A 15,956-nucleotide genomic window follows, 5' to 3' on the forward strand; every position below is an offset into this window, starting at 1 on the left:
TAGCTCCGGGGATCAAGTCGATGCGAAACTCGACTTGACGCTCGGGAGGAATTCCTGGGAGATCTTCAGGGAAGACATCAGGAAAGTTGCAGACTTCGGGGATGCTCTCGAGGTCTTTACCCTCTTGTGTCTCATTAACGACATGATCTAGAAACGCATGGCATTCTTTTCGCAGGTACTTCTGAGCTTTGACGCACGAGATGATACGAAGGTTTGAACTGAGTTTATCACCATAAATCATAAGGGCTTTGCCAGAGGGAAGGTTGAGGCGAATAGCTTTTTCGAAACAAAGGATATCAGCATGATTGGGGCTCAACCAATCCATACCGATAATGACATCGAAACTCTTAATAGATACAGGCATAAGATCGATAGGAAAGGAATGATTTCCAAAGGTAAGAGTACAGCCTATGAATATATCGTTCGCGCTCTCTTTCTTTCCATTAGCCATCTCGACGGTGAACGTTTCGGTTAAAGGTTGGGATTTACATTTGATTAGATGTTTGAATGCATGGCTAACAAAACTCCTCTCCGCACCAGAATAAAAAAGAATGCATGCATGAGAGTTGTCAAGGAGGAACGTACCCATAACAACGGTAGGATCAGCGACCGCTTCCTCCTGGCCCATTGCCATCACCCTTCCTGCATTGCCACCTGTTGTCGCTTTGGGGCAGTTTCTTTTGAAATGCCCAACTTCTCCACATCCATAGTAGGCTTGGCTGGCACCCGCTCCAGGAGTCGGATTGGTTGGTTGGGCTGGTGCTCTGCAGTATCGGGTCGTGTGTCCCTTCCTTCCACAGTTGTTGCAATTCAAATCACGGAAGGGTCCGTGATGATGAAAAGTACACTTGTTGCACAGAGGTAGTTTCCCTGAATAACCATCGGTAGGAGCTTGGGTGGTTGGAACAGCAGTGGGAGTAGCAGTAGTAGTAGTAGCAGCGTGGACTGCCACTGTTTGTTGCTTCTTGGAGGGCTCCTGCGAAGACTGACCCTTGCGTTTGTTCCATAATTTCTTCTTCTTCTCACCACTCTCCTTTTGTGGCTCGGAGACAGCTGCCACCTCATCCAGATCGATTCCATGATCGATCAGAGTCTGTGCCAGATCCTTGGCGCTTTCGAAAGTAATCGGCCTAGCAGCCAAGACATTCCCTTTGGTTGGTTGCGTTAGTCCCCAAATGTACCTCTCGATTTTCTTGCTTTCCGGGGTGACCATTCCCGGACAGAGGAGAGCCAGATCACAGAATCTCGCGGTGTACGCAGCGATGTCGGAACCCTTCATCTTCAAGTTCCAGAGTTCGTGCTCCAACTTTTGCACTTCGCCACTCGGGCAGTATTCTGCAAGCATGAGTTCCTTCAGTCTTTCCCAACCCATGGCATTAGCCACTGGCAGGGTTAGGGTTTTGACTCGACCATTCCACCAGGTCAAAGCTCTATCGGTGAAGGTGCAGGCGGCGAACCTCACCTTGTTTGCTTCAGAACAGACGCAAATTTCGAAGATGGATTCGATCTTCTTGAACCATCGAGTCAAAGCGATGACACCTCCATTTCCATCGAAGGATTTGGGTTTTGCAGTCATGAAGTCTTTGTAGGAACACTCTTTTTGATGTCCCTGACTTCCATCTTGTCTCTGAGGGTCGGTTCCACCCCCAGCCCTACCAGCATTCACTTGTGCCATTGCTGCAGTCACGGCGGCTGTAACTGCTGCCTGAAACATGACAGGGTCGAACTGAGGAGGTGGTGGTGGTGGCGGAGTGTCGTCGTTCCTTCTGATGGGTCTTGGTCGGGGAGGCATCTTGTTCTAGAAACAATCAGGAAGAAGAGGATTGTAAGTCCTCGAGATATATAAAAATAATATATATCTCATCCTGATAATAATAGTGTTCTACCCAGCGATAAGCACAGAAAGTTTACTAATGCAAGTAAGTTATTGCTTAAGGAAGAAGAGGTAGCAACACTTAGAGTGAATCTATATACTGAGTTTGGCTCTAGCTAAAATACTCCTATAGTATTTTATGTGAGATGATTTTGGTAAGTTTTAGGCCTGCTGTAACACCACAGTCACTCCCAAGCACATGTTGGTCATGTCTCGATTGAATATAGTTGATCATGCTATATTCACCCTAGACATGATTACATAACTGCCCAGGTTTAACCTTAGTGTCCAACATCCAAATACTTTTGTTTTGTTCTACTTACGACATAGATTCTGATACTCGGGTATGCTTATATACTTATATAAAAATACTTGTATTTTTGAAAGTATACTTTTAGTTTAGAGCACTTAGGCCCCTTAATATTTATAGTTGTATACCATGTAAGGTTCGGTATACTTAGTTCACTATAAACAAGGGCTCTGATACCAATCTGTCACACCCTGAAACCGCGATGGCGGAAACGTTCCGGGGTGGAGGACGTCATGCGTAGTATCACAACATTTGTATAGCAAGCATAGTAAACACAACCAAACATTGAATACAAATATGAAAAATGTTTACATCAGTTTGAAACTTGTTTTAAATACATCAAAAGTATGTATAATATAGAAAACATGACTCTTATTGCTCCGGCTTCACCGAAGTCCTGGAAGTACCTGTCTACTAATTCCCTGAGAATATAAGCAGTTTGAAAAATATCAGCATAAAGCTGGTGAGTTCATAAGCATTTAGTTTTTAGAGAAAAATGTTCTTTCATTCTTTTGAAAAGTGTTCCTCAAGAAAATCCTATATTTTCTTATGAAAGGTAGTGTTGAAAGAGTATCTATTAGTAAAAGATAAACCATCAGTTTTAGAAATCATGTTATCCGTCCTAGAGGTAGAGATGCCAGTTTAGAAATCCCTGAATACTATCTGTATATATAAGTAGTTTTATTACTAAAAAAAACTCATGAAGGGTAGAGTCTGTAAACAAAGTTAGTTTATACTTATTTGCGAGTCGTATAACCATACTTGATATGACCGAGAGACCTTTATAACGTTCTTCGGGCGTTAAGCTAAATGACATTTGTTCACCACAGGCGTGCCCGCCTAACTGTAGCTAGCAGTTCTGGTGTGGGATTGTCAGTCCCGAATAGATCTATTCACAAATCTCACGCTCTCCCTCCAGGAGACTCTGGTTATACTAAAAGGATTTATCACTATACACCTAAGGGTACAGTATTGAAGTAGCACCTCACAATTCCGTATAATCTAGTTTACTAGCGAGAAATCAGTATAAAACAGTAATTATCCTTGGATAAATGTACTTTATACTTCTGAGAAAACATATTACATAAACTAAATCTGCCATAGTTTATATATATTCATTTATGAAATCTGATTAAGTAGAGACTGCCTAGAGGGTTATCCCAAACTATACCCATTATAGTTTATTAGAGTTGATATGGAAAATGCTTTGTAAAAACCTTTCTGAAAGCTATGAAGTTGGATTTCCAAAATATAAGTTTCCCTTATGTTCAACATATTACAAAAAGAGATAAAATATCCGAATATGTTATTAAACGTGGAAATCGTTGGACTGCATTAATAAGTTTAAAATTAACAAAATACTTAGAGTTTGGCTTGTATTCCCCCCCCCCCCTGAAAACATTAAAAACACGGAAAATGTAGGGGTATGAACTCACTGTTTGACGGGTGATTCGAGCGGATGATCGGTTACGAGTGTTGAGTGTCAATTGAGGTTTCGCACTCAAGTGGATCCTAGTAACATATAATAGCACATATATGTATTAGATATAGGTATTCCATGACAAAACATGACGGGAAACCACCCTAAGGACTTGGAAATGCTTGTCGGGACCTTATGTGATCAAACAAAGGAGGTGTATGGTCATTAGGGTGTGTGTGCGGCCAGGTTGTGTGTGTGGTTGCACACAGGAGTGTGCGGCCGTACAGAGGGTGTGTGCGGCCGTACACAAGAGTGTGCTGCCGTACACTCCTCATTTGTGCCCGAAATGTCGATTTTTAGATGTTCTAGTGCTAATACCAAGTCCTACTAGTGAATGAAGGCCAAACTCTTCACTTTGGAGAGCTTTAAGGTGTGTACGGCTACCTTATGAAGGTGTGCGGCCGTACACCTTCATGTGATGAAGAACATGATGAACTTTGATGGTTAAGGGCTTAGATCAAAGGGTCCTTCATGTATGATAAGCTAGGTGATGGAAAACTCACGTTTTTTAGGCCTTGAGAGCGTTCTTGGATGAAGTTTTTAGAGAGAGAAAGTAGAGTGCAACCAAATGAAAGGAATTAGTGAAGGGGTCACCCTATATAAATAGGGATGAGTGTGCGGCTGGAGGATGGGTGTGCAGCCACACACTCGTGTGTGCGGCCATACACTCGGGTGTGCGGCCACACACTCCTGTGTGCGGCCATACAGTCGGGTGTGCGGCCACACACTCATGTGTGCGGCCATACACTCGGGTGTGCGGCCATACACTCATGTGTGTGGCCACACACTCCTTTTGATGGAGTGTTTGGCCTATTTGCAACCCTAAATCTTAAACCAACCCATCCCTAATTCAAACTTTGGGTGTACAAGGCTTTAGATCATCCAAACAGGCTCAAAACAATGCTAAAGATAGCTGAAACGAGTTTAACATTGATAGAATTTGACTAAGGTACAAGATAGAAGTTTCGGGTTGTCACAAAATTCAACCTACACAAAATCATAGCAATATTAAAAGTGAATAGTGCAGTCATACCTTCGATTGGAATAAACTGGTGGCAAAATCGACCAAGAAGGAGCTGCATAGAATTGATGAAGCGCGAATCGATCAACACAAATCGTATACGGCGTATGTAGGGCTACTGGGAATAATTTTTATCACTTATGTGGGTCGACTGCATGAAAATCCAATGACTTCGTTTGAAAAATCAAGATCTGCATCTAACGGGAATCGAATGGGGGGTATAGATTGTTGTTAATTATTTATGTGCATGGTATTATTCAAACATACTATACGGGTTAGAGAATGAAATTTTGTTTGAGAATAATGTTATATTTTTTATCATCCCCTTCAACATTAGTCGCAATTATTAAAATGGTTATAATTAAAGGTATAGATATAGTCATGATTAGCCATCACGTGAGTATTAGCATGTTAGCATATACATTGTTGTTAGTTGGAATACTAACACGTGCACTAAACTAGAGTATCGTAATGGTCTAGTTTAGATTTTGGCCGTTAAGCCATTGCGTTAAAGGTTTAGAAGCATTCATATATACTTATTTAGTGAGAGTCAAGATCAAATAAGAAGGAAATTTTTGATAGGAAGGTAAGAAGTATTTTTTCTACATATTTTTTTCGCGAACAAACAAAATGAATCATTAGATGATTCATTTGTAAGATGATTCACAAGAAAAAATTCTCAAAAAAACATCTCGATGATTCATTTATACAATGATTTTGTTGTTATTCACTAAAATTGTCATAAAAATGAATTTTTTTTAATTTACTTAAAAATGAATCATAAAGATGTTTTTTTGGGAATTTTTTCTTGTGAATCATCTTACAAATGAATCATCTAGTGATTCATTTATTTTGTTCGTCAAAAAAATATGTAGAAAAAAAACTTCTTACCTTCCTACCAAAAAAAATTTCTTACCGGATCTATATCCTATTTAGTGATTATAATTATTGGTGACTATAGTTGTTTACTTAGCGGAATTCTATATCGATATTTTGTTTGTTTTAGGGTGTTCAAGCAAATATATGAAATTAGTGGTAAGATCTCCAAAACAAATATGTCATATGGCATGATGAAAACCAAAAATTAGGATTCAGAAAATTGGCAGACTACATATGATAAAGAGATGTACAAGCTACATGGTGGGAGTCATGCAGGAAATATATAGACAGAAATTAGCACAAGCTCTTAATTATGGTCAACAAATCATAATATTCTTGGCTAAAAATATAAGAACTTTTGAAAAAAAAAAAGCATAAACCAAAGTATATACTGTATCATGTAATAAGAAACTAGATCAAAGCATCAACATAATGCTTTGACATTAACATTCAACTAAGATTAAATATTGTGAATTTGCATTTTTACCCAAACTAACAATCACCAAGAACATATAAACAACTAACCATCAAAATGATTGTGTGAATTTCGACAAAAAATCATCATGCGATAAAATCTATCAAGAATAAACTGAACGAGTCATTAAAAAAAATACACAAAAATAGTAAAACATGGGTCATAAAGTTTAATCATAATCGAGAATGGCAAAAATACCACCTCCACAGTCACCACCATTTTCTCGATAACATTTTTAATTTACACAAAAGACATACAAAAACTCCTTCGTGAACACAACATACCAACATGCTACACATAATGAATGAGACATCCATTATAAAGAAAAAAGCAAGTCATCACATAAAAGGGATATATAATTGTAAGTTCTGCAACTTCAAGCAAAAGGGTGGGTGACCACCAAAGGATTAATTGCAAAATCCAAAATACACCAGTGGTGGTTCTCAACATCTGAAAGTATAAAAAACAAAAATAAGAGTACTAACAAGTCATCACTCATGTAAGAGATCAACATTCAAACATTCATGAGGAAAGTACCACATGTTTGCAGTACAGAACCTGCCCTTTTCACTTTTATCAGTAACATAATATCGCTTGTATGGTGACTGGGGCTCAACAAACGACTCTTGTTTAACAGAAGAACCAGCATCTGGCTCCGAGTCGCTAATAAAAAATGTGTATTCATCTCTGGTCTTTTCAAACGGCACCCATTTCATTTCGCCAAAATCTAGTTCATGAACATTGCACAAATATTTTCCACACGTTTCCATCACATAGAGGTTTTCACCTGAACTTAAAAAGTTCAGGCGAAAGAGTTTTCTCTTCAGAAAATTCATGGTTTTGAGTAACGTCAGTTTGGGCTCTGGATCGAGTCTCATTTCACATAAATGTCTTACTTCCCACGTAAGACTACCGCAGTCGGAGTAGGCATTTGGTAACGCATATATCTTCCCCTTGAAAGCATGTATATCAAGGAGGCGGAAAGTGGAGGACACATAATTCCAGTCTCCCTTATTCACTATAGAAAACCATATTTGAGAGGTGAATATCTTTAAGATAACAAACACGTACACATCTAGATATTGAAGATGAAAAGACAAGGATAGCACTGAATCCTCCTGATTCACCACTATAGACATCAGAGGGGACATTAGGGAAATGATGTTCATGCCTGGTGATAGGATTCACAAGCCCGAAGTCCTTGGTTTCACTCCCATACAAAATCAAGTAACCACAACTTGATCCAAAATAGGTCCAGCCTTCAGAATGGGGAATTATGGTTTTGAGTTTTCTTCCTTCAAAGTCCTCTAACAAGCACTCTTTCTCATTAGCACGAGTAGAGATATACATCAACATGGGTGGTTTGGATGCCAGGAACCTGTTCCTGTTAACAAGTGCGAGTGACCTCCATGACTTGCAAACTCTGCTGAATGCAAGAAAATCAACAAGTCCCAGTTGCATCATAACTAATAGAAGCACATCATGGTTAAGATCTGACCAAGGTGTTGCATCACTGTTGTCACAAGCCTTGATCCTGTTACTGCTTGATGCATCATCATGATTCTGGTTTCTAGTCATACTACTTGTATTAGCCATTCCTACACTTGCCACAGTAGAATAAACATTTGAGAACTTGGTAATTAAAAATTCCACATAAGATACATGAGTTGCATACACATACACATACAGACAATGCTGCCCTTCTCAAATAATCAATTTTTAGTGAATGTTGCAAGAAAAAAAGAAAGAACTCAAACTCAAGAAGTAACAGGATCATACATATTGTATTAAAAAGATCGTCAGGACAAAATACTAAGCTAAGATACCTATTTCACGATCGAATTGGTGATCATATATGGATTTGTACCCAAGTACATGTCAAATATTAATTATGAAAACCTCAAATGTGAGAAAATATATAAAAAACTAAACTGAGCTACTATAAAGGAAACATAAAATCGAACAAATCAGCACAATATAAAACTGAAATGGACCAATTATAGTGATTATGGCTGTGTCGAAAATATGAGAAAACGGATATGTGATCACGCATTAACATCCAAATTATCTCAAATCGCACAAAATCGAGATCTACTCGAGAAATAATTTACCTGATCGAGTGAGAAAGTTGTGCCGAAGGAGAGTGATTTAACAAGTAACTGGTAGAACTCGACTTCCCGCAATTTATCTATCGGGATTGGAAGGGTTCGGCTCACAGTACGCCTTGAGGGGTTTATTCATCCAGATTTAAGGTGTTAAAAAAAACTAGAGTTCTCCTAAATCGTTATTTTCATAAAAGATTTTGTCATTTTTCTTATTTGTTTTTTGAGCGGAGGTTTGGAAGGGCCGGAGGAGTTAATAATTATTTTATGACAAAAATATAGAAATAAATAATTATGTTATGACCACAAAATTGCAAAAATGGTCCATGTGATATGTATTTTTTTGGGTTTTAGTCTAAATCCCGACTTTTTTTGCTTCGTGGTCTTTTTGAGCTAGTTTTGTTGTGTTTTTGTTCACTCTGAATAGTGAAATGACTATAATACCCTTATGATATTTATTTTTCATTTTCTTTCATTTCTTCTTAAATCTAATACTAATTTATTTATTTTAATAATTAAAAAAATAAAAAGGGGCCCACATTCATTCTCTCTCTCTCTCTCTCTCTCTCTCTCTCTCTCTCTCTCTCTCTCTCTCTCTCTCTCTCTCTCTCTCTCTCTCTCTCTCTCTCTCTCTCTCTCTCTCTCAAAAATCAATACCATGGCTTCCACCAAATCACCTTCATACACACACCCCCTCATTATCGATTTTTACAACCGATTCCTAGCCAGATTTTTCGCAATCGATCTCTGCAATCCATTTATCATTGTTACTACAATCGATTCCAAGCTGACTTTTGCAAGTCGATCTCTACCATCACACCTATGCGGACAAAATTTTCAAGCCAGAAAGTGAGTTCTGCCCGTTGCAAGAGAATCGAAAAACAATATGGACCACCCTCTCATCGGAAAATATGGAGCATCTTTTCTGTAAAAACCTCAATCCGATAAGAACATAACATATGACTTACACATCAAAAACCAGGTGCGATTTCGGATCTGAAACCGAAACCTGAATCAAATTTCATTTTGATCGTCCATTCATCCTCCTTCACAACATTACCTGAAAATTGATTTCTGAAACCTAATCCTAATCTGAATCGAGTTCTGATTTGAAACCTAAACCTAAACTTGATCTGAAACAATTTTTGATCTGAAAATTCCTTTCGGAAGTTTACCGAGTACCAATCATAAACATGCAGACATTTGAAACCTAAACCTAAATTTGATTAGATTCGTCCATAAACCCACCCTCATCATTGTTACCTCTATTTCCACTTTCCTTGATATGGTTTTCGTTGGAACCTCAAAGTTTCACAGGGAGAAAGAGACGTGAGAGGGACAGAGAAGTGTGGAGAAGATGAGAGGAAAATATTTGGGTGTTGTGGGATGGTGGGCTGAAAATGTGATTTAATGAAGAAGATAAAATGCAGAACCTGTAAATCATTTCACTTCAAAACTAGAAATCAAAAGCCTATCAAGAGTCTGAAAATCATGAAGATCATTACGAATCTAGGTTTGTTGTTTATCGAAAACCCAACTAGAAGAAAGAAGAGACCGCATATAAATTCACAGAAGAAATTATTGGTCGTATGCTTCTTCGAATTCACTTCCCTGTCATTAATGCTTTGTTACCATAGACGCTAGCTTCGATTGACGAAAAAGAAAGAAGAAAATAGACGAGGAAATGGGGAAGCAGAAGTATAGGTATGGTGGAAGCCATGGTTTTGATTTTAAGTGTGAGAGAGAGATGTGGGTCCTAATTAATTAACTATTTTCTTTTTTCTTTAAATGAAAATGAAAAAACATAAAAAGTATATATCAGAAAGGACATTTTAGTCTTTTCAGTTTTCCGAGGGACCAAAATTACAAGCAACCATGGTCAAAAGGACCACCAGCCAAAACAGTTGATGTTTGGACTAAAACCCCCAAAAAAATGCATACCACATATACCATTTTTGCAATTTTGTCTTTTATTACAAAAATTGTAGAAATAATCCTTGTGACTATTATATTTTTAATATATTTTTTAAAGTATTTATTATTATTAAATATAGAAAATTGCCTCTGTGTGTGTTTTGATCCCCATACACGCCACATAGAAATTATAGAATTTTAAATGATTGTATGAATCAAATTATAGTAGAATCAAAAAGAAGTGTGATGATTTGGTGAAGGAATACACACACACACGTACACACACACACACAGAGAGATAGAGATGTGGGCCCAAATTAATTAACTATTTTCTTTTTCCTTTCAATTGAGATCATTAGTCAGAGGAAGGGGTTAAGCCCGAATCTTAAGACTTTGATATTTTGGTGTGGTCGAAGCTAAAGGCAATAATGTATCCCCAATTACAAGCAATAACCGAGGATATATTGGCCATTTATGTTCTACCGTTGCTTCTAAATCCTCATTTAGTGCAGGTGCAGACTGACAATTCCACATCGAAGTCAACTTAATCCAAACACAATAGAAGCTCTAATGAGTTCACAAAGTTAGTTGTAGTAAATTTTTACCAAAGGTATTCATTTGTTTTATTATTATTATTTCTAATGTTTTTAATTTATTAATAACTATTTTTGTTCTATTTAGATGAAGGTGTGTCATTCACCTCATATAAAAACTCCAAGTATTTTTGAAGATTACGATACGGATGTTGAAACTTGACAGTCATAACGAAACCATTTTATGATTATAATTGAATAAATTATAGTTTTTATCATGAATTTGTTTATAATTTGTTTTTGTTTTGTTGTTATGTGACATTTGATGGTTAGATGCTAAAGCTGGAAATATAAGTTGCTGATATGTTATATTACATTAAAGCTCATAAGCTTGTAATGAGAAAATCACATGCCTCAGTTAGAGACTTAGGTGTTGTTTGTTTTTTGGAAAAACCTCTTCAAACCTCTTATTGCTGCGCGGCGCAGCACACGCGCAACACTTTTCATCTCGCAGCTGTTTGTTTTTTAGAAGTCTTCGGAGTCAAAAACCTCTGCGCGTGCTCTGTTTGGCGCAGCACTTGTACTGCATCTTCCAACCTCTTCCAACATCTTCTTCTTCTTTTTTTCTTACTGTAATTTTGATTATATGTTGTTAAAATTTTATTTCACCTTTTTTTTCGTTTTTTTTGTTTACTCTTGTTGAATTTTTTTTTCGTTTTTTTATATTCAATAATGATAATTTATTAATGAAATATAATTATTTTTTACTAAAATATCTTTATTTTTTGTTGAAATATCATTATTTTTTACTAAAATATCATTAATTGTTGCCGAAATGTTATACATTATTAAATTTTACGTATTAAAAAACTATTTTCGGTTTATAAAATTAGTTTATTTTAATTTTTTAATATCTGCAGCAGTATACAGATGTTAAAAAAACAAACACGCTTCTTATTACACTCTGTAACCGTATGGTCCACCTCTTCTACTGCAGAGGGTTGCAGAGGTGGTCCGCAGACTTCATGAATTTTTGCTTCAGAAAATCAAACAACACCTTAGACTTGGGGGAGTAGTTGCGGTAGAGACCGTAGTCTCCCTCCACCTTAGCATGAACACCGCCCCTCCACTGCGGTCTGGGTGCTGTGGAGGCCGCACCACGGTAGTCCCCGGCCGCATTCCCCTTTCTCTATCTCCTCTTTTACTTGCTCTTTCTCTCCTCTCTCAACCAATCATCTTCTTTCTTTTCTTTTTTTCTTTTGTCTCTCCTAACCGTTTTCCCACTCCCATCTTGTGGTTTCAAATTGATGAAATAAGAAAAAATATGAGTTGGCGTCTATGTGGCATAGGAGGGAGTGCGGTTTCAGTGACACCACTCCCTCCAGCCTTAGAGTGAACTTTTGGAGCTATTTTTTAATGCTTCCGGAAGACGCACAGTTCTAGGTTATAATCAAGTCAAAAAAAAACTACCCAATAACTTACAAGTATTCAACAAATTGATGAAATTTATGTGCATGGTATTATTCAAACATACTATACGGGTTAGAGAATATATATATATATATATATATATATATATATATATATATATATATATATATATATATATATATATATATAGATCAATTAATGTTATATTTGTTATCATCCCCTTGAACGTTAGTCACAATTATTAAAATAGTTATAATTAACAGTATAGATATAGTCATAATTAGGGCATTCACAATGCATTGAACTCCATAGAGTTCAATGGATTTTCACATCATCATTCTACAATCCATACAACTCTATTATATTTTTCTCTACAATGCATTGAACTCTACAAAGTTCAATAGAAGGTTACAAAATGCAATTTATAGTAAATATTTAAGAATTAAAATTTTCCTCTTTCCCATTGAAGAGTTCAATGGCCATTGAAGAGTTCAATGGCCATTGAATTCCAAATCCATTGAATGCCAAGGTGGCATCTCACAATGGTTGAGTTTCATCCATTGAATGACACATGGACTTGCCACCTCATTCAACTCTCCCATTGAACTCACCATTGTGGATGCTCTTACCCATCATGTGAGTATTAGCATGTTAGCATATATATTGTTGTTTAGCTGGAGTAATAACACGTGCACTAAACTAGATTATCGTAATGGTCTAATTTAGATTTTGGCCGTTAAGATATTACGTTAAAGGTTTAAAAACATTCACTATATACCTATTTAGTGGTTATAATTATTGGTGTCTATAGTTGTTTACTTACGGAAATTGATATTTGTTTGTTTACATATGCAATAGATGGTAAGATCTCCATAACAAATATGTCATATGGCGTGATGGAAACCACAAAATTAGGATTCAGAAAATTGGCAAACTACATATGATAAAGAAACGTACAAGCTAGCTACATGGTGGGAGTCACCGCACGAAACATATAGATAGCACAAGCTCTTAATTATGGTCAACAAATAGTAAAATGCTTGGCTAAAAATATAAGAAATTTTGAAAAAAGAAAGATAATCCAAAGTATATATATATATATATATATATATATATATATATATATATATATATATATATATATCATGTAATAAGATACTTTTGACATTGACATCAATAAAATATTATGATTTTTCATTTTTACCCAAATTAACAATCACCAAGAACATATGAACAACGAATCATCAAAATGACTGTGAATGTGTGAATTTAGGAGACCATATATAGGGTGAACGAAAAACATCAAAGAGATTCATCAAGTATTTTAGCTCATAAATTAAAAGGAAAAAGACTACGCTAAATTCTCAAGATGACAAAAACGATCTCATCCAATGTAAACCCACCTTTTTGATCTATTAACAAAAAATCATAATGCGATAAAAACTAATAAACTATCAAGTATAAACTGAACGAGTCATTAAAAAAAACTACACACAAATAGTAAACACGGGTCAATAAGTAAAATCATAATCGGGAATGGAAGAAATACCACCTCCATAGTCACCACCATTTTCTCGAGAACATTTTCAATTTACACAAAAGACATACAAAAACTCCTTCATAAGCACACACACCATGCCAATATGCTACACATAATGAATCAGACATCGATCATAAAGAAAAGGGCAAGACATCATATAAAAGGGATATATGATTGATAGTTGTGCAACTTGAAGCAAAAGGGTGTGTGACAACCAAACAATAAATTGCAAATTCCAAATACACGAATGGTGATTCTCAATATAAGAAAATATAAAAACACAAAAACAAGCGTGCTAAAAACCTGCCTTTTTCCTTTTATCAGTAACGTCATGACTGAGGGTCAACCAACGACTCCCGTATAATAGCAGGAATAGGCCCGGTGTCGATATTAAAAAATTCATATTCATCTCTTGTCTCTTCAAACGGCACCCATTTCATTTTGCCAAAATCCACTTCTTGAACATTGTACGAATCTCTGAAATAGGCTTCAATCAGAGTCAGATTTTCACCCAAACTTACAAACTTTGGTTTCAAGAAGTTTAGCTTCAGAAAATCCTTGGTTTCAAGTAACGTCAGTTTGGGCTCTGGATTGAGTCTCATTTCACATAAATGTCCTACTTCCCATGAATAATGATCAATAGAGTGTAAGGTATATATCTTCCCCTTGAAAGCATGTATATCAAAGATGTTGGAAGTGGTGTACACAAGATTCCATGTTCCTTCACCCACTATAGAAAACCATATTCGACAGGAGCATCTCTTCGAGATAAAAAACACCCATTTAGATGTTGAAGATGAAAAGACAAGGATAGCACTAACTCTTGATTCACCGCTATAGACATACGCAGGGACACGAGGGAAATGAAGTTCATGTCCTGTGATAGGATTCACAAGCCAGAAGTCCCTGGATGCCGACCCATACAAGATCAAGTAGCCACAAATTAATCCAACATAGATCCTTCTTTTAGAATGAGGAATTATGGATTTGAATTTTTTTCCTCCAAAGTCCTCCAGGCAGTACTCTTTCTCATTACCACGAGTAGAGATACGCATTAACATGGGTGGTTTGGATGCCATAAACCTTTTCTTGTTAGAGAGTGAGATTGACCTCCATGACTTGCAAACTCTGCTGAATGCAAGAAAATCAACAACTCCAAGTTGCATCATAACTAATAGAAGCACATCATGGTTAAGATCTGACCAAGGTGCTGCATTACTGTTGTCACAAGTCTTGATCATGTTACTGCTTAATGCATCATCATGATTCTGGTTTCTAGTCATAATACTTGTATTAGCCATTCCTACACTTACCACTGTAAAATAAACATTTCAGAACATGGTAATGAAAATTCGACATAACGTATACAGCTTACAAGAGTTGCACACATATATACAAATGCTTACTGTATTGTATTAAAAGAACGTCAGGACAAAATACTAAGCTAAGATACCTATTTCATGATTGCATTGATGAGTCAAGTACATGTCAAATTTTAACTAGAAAAACCCAAACTATAAGAAAAATATCAAAAAATAATAATATATAAATAAATAACTTAATATAATGCAAACATAAAAGCTAACAAATCAGCACCATATAAAACTAAATTGGACCAATTCCAAGTTTATAAGTAAAGAGGACACAACTGCTCTCAAATATGTATATGAACAATTTGCAGATAAAAAAAATTAAGGGTTTGGTAGCACCGAAATTGAAAGTGGAGTACTGATAATATAATGATTATGGCTCTGTCGCACTGGTCACGAGTTAATACGAGGAAAAGGATATGTATGCATTAACATCCATATTCTCTCAAATCACATATAAACAAACACGCACAAAATCGAGATGTACAAATAATTTACCTGATCGAGTAAGAATGTTGTGCCGAGGGAGAGTGATTTAATAATTAACAGGAGACTTGTTCAATCAGGATCGGAACGCCTTGGGGGTTTATTATTGATCCAGATTACTTGTGTAAGAAGTGAAAACTGAAAACCCCTTGCAGAGTTGTTCCTAAATTGCCGAGTAAACCTAAGAAAAAATTATAAAAAAATAAATTATAGAAAATACCAAAAATAGCAACCGAGAGAGAAAACGTAGTTAACTAAAGAGCGCCTACTTTTTGGTCCAAACTTATGGTTTGGAGTTTTGTATAATTTTTATTTTTCATTTTTTGTAACAAAACTGTGGTTTGTTCTTGCTAAACTACGGATTTTTAGAAGGGAGAAATTCATATACGTCCTTCCTAAACAGCTAAATATCGTATTTACCCGACCTAAATTCTAAATATCGCATTTGCCCTTCTTAATGTTTTTTCATATCATATATACCCAAATCTATTTTTTGGTATTTTTTATTGATTTATAATTGTTTTTCATAATATTAAATCATC

At 36.2% G+C, this 15,956-nt stretch overlaps 1 protein-coding gene across 1 annotated transcript; it reads right to left on the reverse strand.

Annotated features, from left to right (window-relative positions):
* Window positions 1–13,773: 13,773 nt before the first annotated feature.
* On the reverse strand, window positions 13,774–15,581 carry LOC145117226 (uncharacterized). The gene is made up of 2 exons (XM_079053538.1): window positions 15,427–15,581; window positions 13,774–14,873 (listed from the first exon to the last, which is right to left on the reverse strand). Exon 2 carries the CDS (start codon window positions 14,857–14,859, stop codon window positions 13,888–13,890), a length of 972 nt encoding a protein of 323 aa, XP_078909664.1. The 5' UTR covers window positions 14,860–14,873; window positions 15,427–15,581; the 3' UTR covers window positions 13,774–13,887.
* Between the last annotated feature and the right edge of the window lie 375 nt (window positions 15,582–15,956).

Source organism: Lactuca virosa, chromosome 5 (assembly GCF_052849685.1).
Source record: "Lactuca virosa cultivar CGN04683 chromosome 5, Lactuca_virosa_CGN04683_v6, whole genome shotgun sequence".
NCBI classification, from domain to species: domain Eukaryota; kingdom Viridiplantae; phylum Streptophyta; class Magnoliopsida; order Asterales; family Asteraceae; genus Lactuca; species Lactuca virosa.